Raw genomic sequence first — 15,343 nt, 5'->3', positions numbered from 1 at the left:
AGAGAAACCGGAATTAGCCGGTAAAACCGACTGCCAATTACTGAGCGACAACATACATTTTCATGTTTTGGAAACAGGTGTCAGGCCTGGTACAAGTGAGGCGCAAAGTCATCATGTTATCCACAACCCCAGTGCATTCTATATATTACTGAATATCGAAACTACAACCCCAATATATTCTATATATTATTGAATATCGAAACCAATTTCTTTCAGCACAGTCTCCCACTATGAAGGTAATTCTTTGCATTGCGTTTGCCTGCCTTACTGTTGCCAGCGCCACATCTGGCATAGGTAGCTATGGTAACGGATATTTGGGTGGCTTCGGCGACTACGATGATGCATACGGTGGATACGGAATCGGAAAAGGAGGTCTCGGGTTTGGTGGTTATGGATTTGGCAATGGAGGAGTAGGTTATGGAATAGGCCAAGGCAGTCTTGGTTATGGTGGTAACGGATTCGGCAAAGGAGGAAGCATAGGCGGTGGTTTTGGCTATGGTGGTTACGGATTTGGCACGGGAGGAGTCATCGGTGGTGGACTTGGTTATGGTGGTTACGGACTCGGCAAAGGAGGAGTCATCAGTGGTGGTCTTAGTTACGGTGGTAACGGACTCAGCAAAGGAGGATTGGTCGGTGGTGGTCTTGGTTATGGTGGCTTCGGACTTGGCAAAGGAGGAGTCATCAGTGGTGGTCTTGGTTATGGTGGCTTCGGACTCGGGAAAGGAGGAGCCCTAAGTGGCGGTCTTGGTTTTAGTGGTAAAGGAGGACTTCTCGGCGGTGGACAAGGATTTGGTGGATACGGTCTAGGAGGATATGGTGGCAGTTCCTTTTTATCGGGAGGATACGGCGGATTAGGTGGATTTGGAGGAAAGGGTGGATATGGCGATTACAACGATTATTATTGAATTAAATCGGTATGTAAATGATGTGTATATGAAGAAATGGCGCTATAGTATCTTACTTAAAGATTTGTCAATCTGAGTGAAATGTTTAGAAATGGCCTCCAGTTGATCACGTATTTTAAGTCATAATAGCAGACGATAATTATAATATACTTGCTGTAAATCAACGTGGAACTCGTTAAATATTTTATAAAAACTCAGATTATTTAATATAATATAGTATTGCGGAAGCTGTTAACAACATATAAACCGCATTAATTCACGACAATTATTGTCATCGATAGTATATGTAGATGTCGAGTATTGTTTGTAAAGTTAAGTTGATTATGATTGTTATCGTTGGTCGTGGTACTATTACTGCTATTATTATTATTATTATTATTATATGTTCTAGGTTCATGCTTCTGACGAGGTTGGTTGTGTTGCGATTTGGTCTGGTATGAATATTTGCTGATAAGAATGATTCCGTGGCATTGTAATTTATTTTGTAATAAAACATGGATTCGTCATCAATTTTGTTTATTATTATTATTATTATTATTATTATTATTATTATTATTATCATTATGTCAAGAAAGTGTATTTAATGTTTTTGGTCAAGTATACAATAGTCTTGATACTGGACTATTATATGAGAAATGTAGGTTTGATTTATATTTTTTCATTTCTTACGCCTTAGTCAGTTTCAAGTTACTTATTATTTCATAAAAATCTGAAAAGAGAAATGAAGAATCTCAGGAATTTGGACAAATAACATACCGTTACAATATAAATTCATTGTAGTCCTTAATGTAATTGATATGTTTTGAATACATGGCCAAATAGCCGGAATAATAAAGTCTCTTTAACGTTATATTCTTTGCATATAACTGGACTTCTTAAAATAATAACGGTCACTAAATCCAGGCATAATTCACATATCTATCTTTGTACCTCTCTATTGCTTTTTCTGTTTATGCTGCTTTTCGGTCTTCTATATATTTATTTATCTATCTGTATGTATCTACGTTATGTATTACTGACTGGCTGACGTTCTTATTTACTCTCCAACAGTTGCTAAAGTAACTCAGTAGGATGCATACATAACGTTGAAAGTAAAACAAAACTTAGGTGCTATACAATGAAAGTGTAGTTATCTATCACTGCATTAGAAGATGTCACACACATAAAGCACACATGTATATCTATATGCATACAATATATGCTTGACATACATGAGCGTATGAATGATATGTATGCATGTTATTGTGTATGTAAGACAATTGGCGTCCTTTTTTAACGAACTGCTAGAAGAAAATGTGTCCCATTGTACATTAAATGAATATGAGACTATCGCGTTTAATTGATACAGTACTCAGTAATGGCTTTAAACCTCTTTTCTTTTCTGTCTTAAATAGTTCTGTCCATTTATTCCTTTAATGAAGATGCAAACCTATAATGAAACGCAGATTACAGCAAGTCATCAGTCGTGTTTTTGGCACACACCACTAAAACTTAGATGATAAGTCGCTAAGAGTTCAAAAGTCACATCAGATTGATCAAGAAAAACACCTGCGCACACAAAAATTGTCCAAAGTAACTACCTAGTGTCTGGTACCATCTACAACAAACACTGAACAGTACTAGAAACTTTCAGAACTTTCGAGTTCATTATAAAAATATAAAAATAACCTTTTAAAAATAACATCTTTCATGCAATGAGTGTAAATGAGGGAAACTGGTGAAAGTAAAATTAAAGAAACACCATAGGTTAAGAAATCGAAAGAAGAATTAAGTTCTAATAGGAAAGAAAATACCACGATGAGTCGATCATAGGTTCACAAAACGTTCTGAAGAATTAAAAATTCAAAAGTAAATAACATCATTTGGATAGACTGCTGATCCCCAAAGGGACGTTTGTGAAATTGTGCGAAAGCATTGTCTTAACGCTGTTGAAAAATGCAAATAGTGGGTTAATACAGATAAAAACAAACTTATATTTTATTTTATATCCTTTACATTCTTTAATCAAATCTTTAGCTATACCAAATGTGATTTTATCCCAATTGCCAAAATGTTCCCTCTCCTGTCGAAGAGGGTAGCCACGTTAGTTTGGTTAGATCGAGTTTTCTTCGTTTTATTGCTTGGATTTTATTTTCCATTAAATGTTGTAAGTTTATTTTAATGCATGTGAGTAAATCTGCTTGCCCGGATGCATTTATGAAGGGGAATATTAAACACATTTGGCATCCTGACTATCCACCGCCACCAATCAGATGTATATTGTTCCAGCCTGGAATAAATAGTTTCTAAATTGCAGGTTTTATTAGGCTGAAATCAACAAATCCTTGATCTGCAGAGACTTATGCAAGTTACGTCACGTTGCTCAGTCCATTTTTGGTATCGCCTCTACCATTATGCTACGCGGTTACTTCACAATAATATGATCATCAACGTTCATAAGAAAGAACGTCTTCTCCGAAACTTATTCCACACCTAATGCAAATTTCCCCCCTTCCAGCATCACGTTTTCTTGAATATACGTTAGACTATTGAAAAATTATGCTGTTTCTGTTAGGCCCCCATATGCCATTGTAAACGTAAAATAATATAATCATGATCGTACATATGTAAGTTTGGCTTTTCACTTAAATGCCAGCTAGGTGAGTTGTCTCATGATAACTTGCTCAGTTTGATATCATGAGCAAAACAAATATCTCCTTATGTGGTCGTTACAATTATTTCTGAAGACAGAATAGCCAACGGGAATGAAAATACAATTAGCAAATTTTACAATCAGCTACAACGTTCATAAATCTTTTGCACAATTGCATTGTATATCTCCCCAGAGGATTCAAGTATCCATAACAATTCTGTCAAATACCTGTACAGACTGAGATTGATATAGGGTAAACCTATGATTTAAACTGGTTATATGCACGGCATAGCTTACCCTTAAGAATATATCAAGATGGTTGAGAAATGTTATAATGAATTTCTCCATGATGATGTATCATTAACCAATAATTGCAGTTGTATCAGTTGATAAATGAAGGGAAGATTTCCATTGAACAGAACGTATTCATTTGATAAGACCAAATTGTGTTTATTTCTGTATGAACTGTAGGGAGAACTACTTTATTAACGGAGAACTGTAAGGATAACTATTTTATACTAGCTACTTATAAATAGAGTCACGCGAAAATAACAAACGTAAGAACTGTACTGGAAGTCATATTCATTGCACGCATTTAAAACGAAATAAAAACGGTGGGTGGTTATATTATTTAAAAACTGAAGATAAAAATCGATTTTACAAAATCAAATAACACATCATTGATTTTCTTTCTGAATACAAAACATTCTTTATTTGACTAGATTTAAAAAAGAAAGATTGGGAAACTGTACATTTTCCAAGAACATTGGAGCTACAGTACGTTCACTGCAGTTCGTTACAAATAAATTTAAAACTTTAGGGTAAATGGATATAGGGATTGGGAGGAGGGGGTTCTAAAACTAAGATTATAACTATTGGATTCACAGTCATAAAATGGAAGACGCCGACCTTGATAGTTTCTATGTAGATTGGGTGGGAGATCGGCTATACCTCCTCCCCATTGTGACTGTTACTGGTAGTGTCGATGGCCTGCACTATTTGACTATTGGACCCCAATCACTATAGCCATTTACCGATAGTCTTAAATTCATTTGTAAGTAGCCCCTGTAGATTACATAAACTGTTAATCAACAAGAAAATAGCTTTAAAGACTCGAAAATTGGTTATTCACGTGTCTGGACAATAACAATACACAAGTCACAATGAACTCATGATAGCATCAAACTCCAAGAATCACTGATATGTCAAACAAAACAACACATCCTTTCCTTTGAATATTGAACTTCTACTCAGAAAACATATACCAAATTAGATAAAAGACTAAAATCCTGCTGTGGAATGTTCAAAACTGTAGATAGCTTACCATTAGTATAATTGTTTGTTTGATATTGATGTAGCTAGTACGTTGCTGATGGAGAATTCCCTGTTCCATAATTAGCTACATATCAGATTCCTCAACAATAATTCATACGCTTAAATAGGCTCTAACACTGATAGGTAATATCTTTAAAAAACACAATAACAATAATAATTACATAAATATTATTATAAATAACTGCATTTATAAGAGTTTAACGTTGTTTTTCTCTGACAGTTTATGCCACAAAAACTCAGAAAACAACATTAAACTCTTAATTAAATCTCGTGTCAACGGCTTTTATGTCCACAATGAAAAGAGAATTTCGAGGATAAAATGAAAAGAAAGAAAAGAAAACACCACGTTCACTTAGGTATATGATCACGTAGGAGCATTTAGTGCTTTTCTTTATGTTTTGTCCATGGAATGAAAATGTGGAGGATGAAAAATAGCATGTGCAGGTAAAAAGAAATGTAGTCGGTTTGTACTTCCATAGATATATACATGTAGTTACAATCGTTATTAAGAGAACCAACACAATATATGCACTTATGACGTACACGCTTATCTTAAATCAATCTAAAAGTTCTTCCAGAATATATAATGGAATGACTACATCGCTGCACGTTTCTTTGCATTTTTAATACTCTAATTATAAATGAGACAAATAGACATCAGAAGCGGGGTATTATAGGCCGTATTAAAGTAACATTATGGTTGATTTCCAATTGGAACCGAGTGTAGTATCATAGAGGTAACTAAACTTTCGAGCTTCCACCTGTCTCTTTATTTCCTTGCTTCAGAATCAATGCAAATGTGGGGGTATAATGATAACTGCCGTCTGTTCGTAAATTTGTTTGTACATCTGTAGAATAGCTACTTTAACCAAAGTATATTGGCATAAGGCCTTTCAGTTTTGCGTAAATGATGCTGACACAGGATCGATTATTTCCATAAGTACAAAAAATTTATACTTTTATAATGACTTTTACTCAAATCCCTATGAACCGAAGTTCATCAAATTACACAGAAAGCGCCCGGCAAAAAGCCTTTCAAGGTGTCTCAAAAAATGCTTACCGGCCATCCAATATGGCGGCAAATAATAAAAACATGTAACATTGAAACGTCAGATAGCATCATACTAAGCCAGATGTCTTAGTCAACTGCAAATGCAATTGGTATTTAGGTAGATGCAGGTATCTCGGAGCACTAAGGCTTCTTTTTAATTTGACTGAGTTACTATGCTGCTTGACTCCATACTCAAACTATCCTGAATTCATTTAGTCACTCAACAGTTCTGTCAAGTAATTTTACCGGCGTAAAATTCTCCTAGCGTTGGCTTGTGATTAAAGTGTGTTACAACTAACGATTAAATTATTCTATGAAGGCGAAAAAGCGTATCATGAACCTATGCATTTTGACTATCGTTAACCAATCAAATTTAAACGGGATGGCATATATGTCACCGATTAAAAGAAAATGTCGAGAAATGTTAATACACAAGACTTTAAAAAAAGGGAAAGGAGTCTGGTTTGGAAAGATGATTCAATAAGAGCTCTATTTCTCCAATTTTCTCTTTGTTCATTGGCGATGAGATTTACTTAATACCCTGGTCTTATCATTAATAGTTAATAATAAATAACTAAAGAAACATCAGAAAATAAAGTCTATGCAGCTTTGATAGCTCAGAAAAATGTTTTACGTTTTATCCAAGGATAACATTGTTCCAATTTTTATATTCATTATATTAGCATTATATTTGAAGAACCTCGATGTTCAGTTAATAAAACAGTCAAGTTTCAGGAAGGAAAACTAGGTTAAAATTTGATTGTTGTACAGGATAATTTCACAATCAATAATATGGACAAACAACAACCTAACCGACGCCACCACTCCACCCCGGTATAAAATGATAAATTAGTAAATTTATATCATTGTCAAAGCTCTATCGACGGACCAAGAGAGAGAGAGAGAGAGAGAGAGAGAGAGAGAGAGAGAGAGAGACTGGCACGCAAGAAAGCCGTTGTTAGTCACTGTCATGTAGACAGGCAGTCAGCTTGTCGTCTTAGAGCGAGGATTTGATTTATGGACATGAGAATTTGGTGGAATTACACCCATTACGTTTTAGAAATTTTTCTGTAACGACGTATTTTTTTAACTTGCATCATTCTATGATTGCACGTTCTATTTACATTTGATGTATAAGCTGACTTTCATCTTCGCCGCTGTCACATTTCCTTTCTAAAACTTGTATTTTATCCGAGTTAACTTAGTGTGACTAGGTGTAATATTAAACACGATGCCATTCCAAATTGCCTATACTCAGTTATATATTTCCACTGTACACATGACAGATTTTATTTGACGACAAAATGATCAGTTTCGTACCCGTAAATACAATGCCTCATTGTTACAACAGATGGTGCAATGACATATGTCTGTAAAATCGTGCCAAATCTAGTAGAATGCCAAGGTTGATTACAGCGGACCGATTCCAGTCACGACCAACAAGCCAGGTCAATAATTTGAGAAAATACGTAAGAAAATTAATTTTCAAATAAAATTATATTAATGCTTTGTTCATTGACATCATAACATACTTTTTACTGGTGAAGAGACGATTATTTCCATCGTCACCATTCATTTGTATTTCCATCAAGATTGCATCACTGGTTGTGTTTCACTGATTTTGTTTTCCTTAATTGTGTGCTGTTCCATCTTTGAAATTTACGATCTAAGTCCAAATCATTTAGTTAGTGAAACCGAATAAATAAGAATGTAAAAGAATTAACATCACACCCCGCTCCAAGTATTAAACCCCTGGCTTCCAATCTCTCTCTCTCTCTCTCTCTCTCTCTCTCTCTCTCTCTCTCTCTCTGTGATTCTTTCAGATAGTGGAATGTTCGAATACTCGTATATGAAATGAGGGGGCAGTGATGAAATAATTGTCAGCAATAAATAGAAGTATACCGTTTACGTTGATCACTACAGATGTAACAGAATATCACGTGATACAAAATCGAATTTGCGGAACATATATGACATAAAAATATAATTTGTTAGTGAGAGTAAATCCGCAATTTTAGCACGATTAATATTATTCTAATTCATTTTTTTAGAGAAGTAAAGTGATATTAATATTTATTTTGTAGATTTTGTCCAAATCATCTCTTTCAGAAAGATAAGTAGGTTTCAGTATCACTATTAATCTATTCTTCCTTTCGTTTCGTTTGATGATTTAGATGTAGTATAATTTGTTACTTATATTAACTCCAGGTAAGGTCATAAGTTATATTTCAAATATCGAGTTAGTATTTCAGTGTTTAAGTAGTAAGAGAGACGAGTCTTATACAGACTATTTTAAAATCGGATAGCATAGAAAGTGGTGTGGTGACACAGTGATTTTTTTGTGTTGCATTTATACAGTATTAACGTACGTGGCCTAATGATCACATGTACGCATGGGGGTTGGGCTGGGTGAGGTGGGGTATTTAGGGGTATACATATGATTAAATTGTAACAGATTAAAATTTGTATTAATCAGCGAATCATTTAATTGCATTCGTTGTCAGAAATCAAACTACAAATTTACATGTGTGCAAGCATTACATATAGCGTTTTTGTGTTTCTGTACATTCTGCACTTAAGCAAAGAAATGATTAATACTAAGTACTGAAATTATGTAATTAAGTTATCGATTACATAATGAAAGATGAGTAATGGTAACAATATAAGATATCTTTATCAATAAAAACATTCCACCACATTTACCATCATTATCATACCTCCATATGTTGACTATCTACTTGAACTGCAAAACTATTCCACATGTAGAATAAATATTCATACTAAACTCTGATTGGTTTATTCAATATATTTGCGTTACATAAAAAAACGATAAATTATAGTGAGACGAAGACTTAAAAAAAAATAGACGTTAAAATTTATACCTAGATCCACGTGTTTTCTTCTCTACGTAAAAGCCGAGTTATCCAGGTCCATACATTAATTTGTTATTTTCTCTATCCGTTTATTTTCGAATTTGATTGAGAAAACATTGCCGATGAGATAATCAAAACAACGGTTTAACTTAAGTTTTAAAATTAAAACGAGATACCGTTTCCGCATGAGAAAAGACCTTATTTTCAGAACCGTCTCAAATTGAGTGTAAACACAATGCAAATTTTCCGAACAGGTACATGTGCAAATGTATGCATCTGCACATATGTACACCCGTTTCAAAGTTAGTGTAAGTGAATGTAGGTCTGAGATTAGATTTCAACATGGGAGGATTTGCATGATGAGATTATGTTGCACGGGTGTATGATTAATAATTATATTATAAATGTTACCATATTTATCATTTTCCGTTCATGTAATAATTGTTTCATACGATATTTCAACGTAATTAGATTGCTGATAAACGTAATTTAGCAGTCCAATTACATAATGTACTGCTTGAAGTTGAAACTTGAAACTCTTCGAACGTTTCTGCAGCGATACGTGATACTACCCATTTATTGGAAAACCGATCGAACATATAACACTTAAAATTTAGGTTAAAGTTTCTATTCTATAAGCATTTTAATTGTTGTCAGTGAGCGAGTCTGTTATTAACTCATTTGATAACATGACCTGTATGAAATGAATACTTGTATTTAGAGGAATGATGGAAGCCAAATGAAAGTTATTCCATGAATTGTAAGTAAAGGTATTGATATTGAGCCTCACTTTGCGAATCTGAGATACATCACCAGAATGGCATCAACTTTATATAGTAATTGTATGAGAAGCTGACTGAGAAAAAATTGCATTGTATGATTGTTGCAGAGATTTAAATGTTTTATGTATTTTATTAATTGGCGCCATTTTGAATTACGGTAAGCACTTTTTTGAAAAAGCTTCAGAGGCTTTTTGCCGATGCCCTTTCTATACAATTTTGTGAACTTCTGCACACTGGTGTTTGAGTAGAATTCGTTATAAAGGAATTCTATTTTTAGTACCTATGTCAGGATACTTTGGTCAGCAGTGACATGAAATCGGACGATAGGTGAGCATCAACAGTACAGCTTGACAATTCTTGCTGAAAATTGTTTCCATTGCTTTTTGTCAGATTTATTCAGACTGTGTTCATCTGAGAAATTGTTTGAAGTTTGTTTTCCATTTTTAATATTAGATTCAACAAGAGATGGGGGTGGGAGAAAGCCGCGTGCTATCTTGAAGATGAAATAAAATATGTCTCAAAAATTAAATGAAATACAGAAATAGAGGGTAAACAGTTAATTTTAAGACATCTGGATGCGTGCGTATGTAGAAGAAATACAAACAGAACAACTTGTTTTACATGTACTCCTAATTGTTTCATGTTTAAATTTCATGTGAACCTTTTGTTTAAATATGCTGATGGAAACATATGTATTGTGTTGCTTGCACTTCCACACACAAATCTATGGTTATTACATTATAAAATTGTAGAAACTCCTCTTAAGTTAGTAAGTCATATTACCAATATGGTAACATTTAAGTAGTAATGCAAAGAACAACTTTAGTCTGACTCATTTAAAAAAATTCAATAGCTGATCCTATAGATGCAAATGGAAACAACTACGGCAAGCAAGTTCCCATCTCGGTATATTATATCGAGTTTGAGGTCGCGCAAACAAACAAAAGGAAAAGAATTAGAGTTTATGACGAATATATATTTTTTCTACATATGTACATGCTATTACATATAGCGTTTTCTTGTGTGGCTGTAAATAGTGCACTCAAGCAAATCTGCAGATCGTACTACTAGTAGGGACTAAAATTATGGAACTTTGGTCTTTATCTCATGATGAATAATAACGGAGATATTTTGCGTATATATCTCCAATAATAATAATAATAATAATAATAATAATAATTATTATTATTATTATAAGAATAACACTATACCATTATCAATTAATATTTGCAATTATTTCCCGCTGTCACCCTTGCAAGTTTTCGAATAAGAGAATGTACAGAAATAGGAGATTCGAATGGAGAACTAATGCAATATAGATGCAATTTCATATTTCAAAAAATAGTTTGATTTTTAAGTCAGCGAGTCTGGCATAAACTCTTTCGATGACATGACTTGTATATACTAACTTATTTTGATTACAAGAACAGACTTAAATACCAAATAATATTTGCTTCCTTAAATATTGTCATCATGCTTTTGTTTTATAGTTCTATGGTGTTTTTCTTTGTAATCATTATGTAGTATATGTTAATATTTGTTGTTTAATATTGTAAAGCGATTAGAGATTCTTAGAAAAGGAGCTCTCCTATGTCCACATTATTATTAATTGACCAATTGTATTTAAAGGAACCTGGATGATATCTTTAGATGAAGAACCCGGATGAATTCTTTTCATGAAGTCACATCAACAAAAGTTACAGATATTTAGACTTCCTTGGGGAAATATGGCTAGATAAATGTCTAAAAAGTGAACTGAATCTTCTATTGAATAATGCTTGGTGAAATTACTATTCCTTGTCTGAAGTGTGATTTTCCGTTTTATTTTAATATTAAATCTGTAGGCGAGAGAGAAAATTTATATAAAGATATATAGTTCTAAAGAAGAAGAAGAAGAAGAAGAAGAAGAAGAAAAAGAAGAAGAAGAAGAAGAAAAAGAAAAAGAAGAAAAAAAAAAAAACGAGTTGCAAAAGTGAGACGCAAAAACACCACAAATCCCGATTAATAAATACATTATCTTAAATGCTGGAAGGTTAGAGCATACATCGTCAACTAGAGCAATGCAAGAGATGCTAAAAAGTGTTGACTTTCGGTATGTGGCATCTGTATGACTTCTAAAATTTCGAAAACTCGGTTTGGTCTTTCCCGAAGTATAGAAGAATAGTAAAGAAGCCATATTTACGGCTCATTTATCATGTCACAGCGTTTACATAACTCCTTGTCGAGTGCAGTCAGTTTATATGGAATACATCATTAGCTGGTCACAGATGGAACCAGCTGAGACAAGTAAAAAATGGGTATAAAAGAGCACCGTCCGTACTATGATTCTTATTCTCACCATTTGGTTGCCAGGAAGGACCATAATCAAAAGGTAAATCAGTAACCATATTTCTCTCTTTATTTCTCTCTCTCTCTCCTCTGGATATTTTGTGGCAAATATCAATTGAAATCTAAAGATTTGCACCTTAGTAAAAGTAACCGTGTGCCGTGGGTTTAAGCTTAAAGCTCTGTTTACTTACGTGCATATGTGAACTCATTTGTTTTAGCGCATATGATTAAGTTTCAAACTGGGATACAAGCAAAATATTATTGAAGTTAGGATATGCTTTTTGCGTTTGGAATTTGATTTTAGCAAAAAATGAACTGCAACAGTAGAGTTTATGTATTTCCAACTTCAAGTAACTATTTCCGATGATTTGTCAGCGTTTTTCGCATTAAATCTTGCTATCGGGTAAAATATAAACACGCTTTTTGCATGTAATTTTGTTTGATACAGGAATACGTGACATATATTGTTTTCTTTACGACTTCTTCTCACCTGACACGAGTATATTACACTCATCGTTGTTGTGTCACCTTGAAAATATTTAGTTATTTGGTGTGTTTTATTCCCAATCAATTGCGTCGTAACGTTTATACACACATTATACACATACTTTTGAATTGGTTATTGTTGGTAGGTTTCATTGGCACGACAATGTTTCCCTTTTGGTATTCTCACATTAGAATGAACGATAAAATTATAAAACAATCCCTGGTAGATTTTACAATCTAGGAATCCTATCGTCATACGTGAAGCCAAAATTGGCTCGACGTCGAAAACATTTTAATTGCCGCGCTTTATTTGGCTTTCTAATGTTAGAATATGTAGAATGATAAAAAGGTTTCAGGGGACCCAGGTGTCTCCATGGTCGAAAAAAGATTGCATTTACTGATCATTGTCATTTCGCCTCTGTCTGCGTGGTTCGAGCTTTGGGCTCCGCCAATGTCTGTATATGAGAAAGCTGCCATTTCCTTCCCTTGATTCTTAAAGGGATTTCCCGAGCTTCGTCCTCGAAAAGTTTTACTGGCCGCCATTTTTAGCATATTGTGTGCTGAAAAATGGCGTTAAACCCAGAAACAACAATCAAAAGGTTTCTGTTCTGATACACAATCCTATTTCTTTTTTGTCGAATGTAATTTAACCATAGTTTCTGGAGCCTGATATATCTGTTATGTACTAAAAGTTAAATCTTATATTTGGAACAAATTTTCCATTACAAATTCAAAAAAGTGCTGATTCAAATATGTGTTCTTTATATATGATTTGATGACAATTAACTATTACTTATAATAAATACTTGGTGTTTAATTACTGCACATTAGTTTGATTTACATCTCAGCTTTCTTGTCGATATTATGGAAGAGGGTATCATGACTTCTGTACAAAATAAATAAAAGGCTTTCTTGCCGATATTATGGAAAAGGGTATCATAACGTCTGTACAAAATAAATAAATGAAAATAAATGGTTTTTGGGATGAGAGAAACCGGAATTAGCCGGTAAAACCGACTGCCAATTACTGAGCGACAACATACATTTTCATGTTTTGGAAACAGGTGTCAGGCCTGGTACAAGTGAGGTGCAAAGTCATCATGTTATCCACAACCCCAGTGCATTCTATATATTACTGAATATCGAAACTACAACCCCAATATATTCTATATATTATTGAATATCGAAACCAATTTCTTTCAGCACAGTCTCCCACTATGAAGGTAATTCTTTGCATTGCGTTTGCCTGCCTTACTGTTGCCAGCGCCACATCTGGCATAGGTAGCTATGGTAACGGATATTTGGGTGGCTTCGGCGACTACGATGATGCATACGGTGGATATGGAATCGGAAAAGGAGGTCTCGGGTTTGGTGGTTATGGATTTGGCAATGGAGGAGTAGGTTATGGAATAGGCCAAGGCAGTCTTGGTTATGGTGGTAACGGATTCGGCAAAGGAGGAAGCATAGGCGGTGGTTTTGGCTATGGTGGTTACGGATTTGGCACGGGAGGAGTCATCGGTGGTGGACTTGGTTATGGTGGTTACGGACTCGGCAAAGGAGGAGTCATCAGTGGTGGTCTTAGTTACGGTGGTAACGGACTCAGCAAAGGAGGATTGGTCGGTGGTGGTCTTGGTTATGGTGGCTTCGGACTTGGCAAAGGAGGAGTCATCAGTGGTGGTCTTGGTTATGGTGGCTTCGGACTCGGGAAAGGAGGAGCCCTAAGTGGCGGTCTTGGTTTTGGTGGTAAAGGAGGACTTCTCGGCGGTGGACAAGGATTTGGTGGATACGGTCTAGGAGGATATGGTGGCAGTTCCTTTTTATCGGGAGGATACGGCGGATTAGGTGGATTTGGAGGAAAGGGTGGATATGGCGATTACAACGATTATTATTGAATTAAATCGGTATGTAAATGATGTGTATATGAAGAAATGGCGCTATAGTATCTTACTTAAAGATTTGTCAATCTGAGTGAAATGTTTAGAAATGGCCTCCAGTTGATCACGTATTTTAAGTCATAATAGCAGACGATAATTATAATATACTTGCTGTAAATCAACGTGGAACTCGTTAAATATTTTATAAAAACTCAGATTATTTAATATAATATAGTATTGCGGAAGCTGTTAACAATATACAAACCGCATTAATTCACGACAATTATTGTCATCGATAGTATATGTAGATGTCGAGTATTGTTTGTAAAGTTAAGTTGATTATGATTGTTATCGTTGGTCGTGGTACTATTACTGCTATTATTATTATTATTATTGTTATTATTATTATTATTATTATTATTATATGTTCTAGGTTCATGCTTCTGACGAGGTTGGTTGTGTTGCGATTTGGTCTGGTATGAATATTTGCTGATAAGAATGATTCCGTGGCATTGTAATTTATTTTGTAATAAAACATGGATTCGTCATCAATTTTGTTTATTATTATTATTATTATTATTATCATTATGTCAAGAAAGTGTATTTAATGTTTTTGGTCAAGTATACAATAGTCTTGATACTGGACTATTATATGAGAAATGTAGGTTTGATTTATATTTTTTCATTTCTTACGCCTTAGTCGGTTTCAAGTTACTTATTATTTCATAAAAATCTGAAAAGAGAAATGAAGAATCTCAGGAATTTGGACAAATAACATACCGTTACAATATAAATTCATTGTAGTCCTTAATGTAATTGATATGTTTTGAATACAAGGCCAAATAGCCGGAATAATAAAGTCTCTTTAACGTTATATTCTTTGCATATAACTGGACTTCTTAAAATAATAACGGTCACTAAATCCAGGCATAATTCACATATCTATCTTTGTACCTCTCTATTGCTTTTTCTGTTTATGCTGCTTTTCGGTCTTCTATATATTTATTTATCTATCTGTATGTATCTACGTTATGTATTACTGACTGGCTGACGTTCTTATTTACTCTCCAACAGTTG

The 15,343-nt window shown here is 34.2% G+C and overlaps 2 protein-coding genes across 2 annotated transcripts; both read left to right on the top strand.

The window, feature by feature from the left end:
* Window positions 1-230: 230 nt before the first annotated feature.
* Window positions 231-1,415, top strand: LOC149772468 (uncharacterized). The gene is made up of 2 exons (XM_089947746.1): window positions 231-914; window positions 1,297-1,415. Exon 1 carries the CDS (start codon window positions 231-233, stop codon window positions 903-905), a length of 675 nt encoding a protein of 224 aa, XP_089803872.1. The 3' UTR covers window positions 906-914; window positions 1,297-1,415.
* Window positions 1,416-13,603: 12,188 nt separating this feature from the next.
* LOC149772467 (uncharacterized) lies at window positions 13,604-14,818 on the top strand. The gene is made up of 2 exons (XM_089947779.1): window positions 13,604-14,293; window positions 14,700-14,818. Exon 1 carries the CDS (start codon window positions 13,610-13,612, stop codon window positions 14,282-14,284), a length of 675 nt encoding a protein of 224 aa, XP_089803905.1. The 5' UTR covers window positions 13,604-13,609; the 3' UTR covers window positions 14,285-14,293; window positions 14,700-14,818.
* The last annotated feature ends 525 nt before the right edge of the window (window positions 14,819-15,343 follow it).

This window comes from Sinohyriopsis cumingii, unplaced genomic scaffold, assembly GCF_028554795.1.
Source record: "Sinohyriopsis cumingii isolate HCF-2022 unplaced genomic scaffold, ASM2855479v2 utg001460l, whole genome shotgun sequence".
Taxonomy (NCBI): Eukaryota; Metazoa; Mollusca; class Bivalvia; order Unionida; family Unionidae; genus Sinohyriopsis; species Sinohyriopsis cumingii.
Note: the sequence above shows the minus strand (reverse complement) of the source record. Positions and strands in the feature narration are given on the sequence as shown.

What these genes read in the sequence shown, in the direction of transcription:
- LOC149772468 (XM_089947746.1), top strand. Translation starts at nt 231, where the DNA reads ATGAAGGTAATTCTTTGCATTGCGTTTGCCTGCCTTACTGTTGCCAGC.
- LOC149772467 (XM_089947779.1), top strand. Translation starts at nt 13,610, where the DNA reads ATGAAGGTAATTCTTTGCATTGCGTTTGCCTGCCTTACTGTTGCCAGC.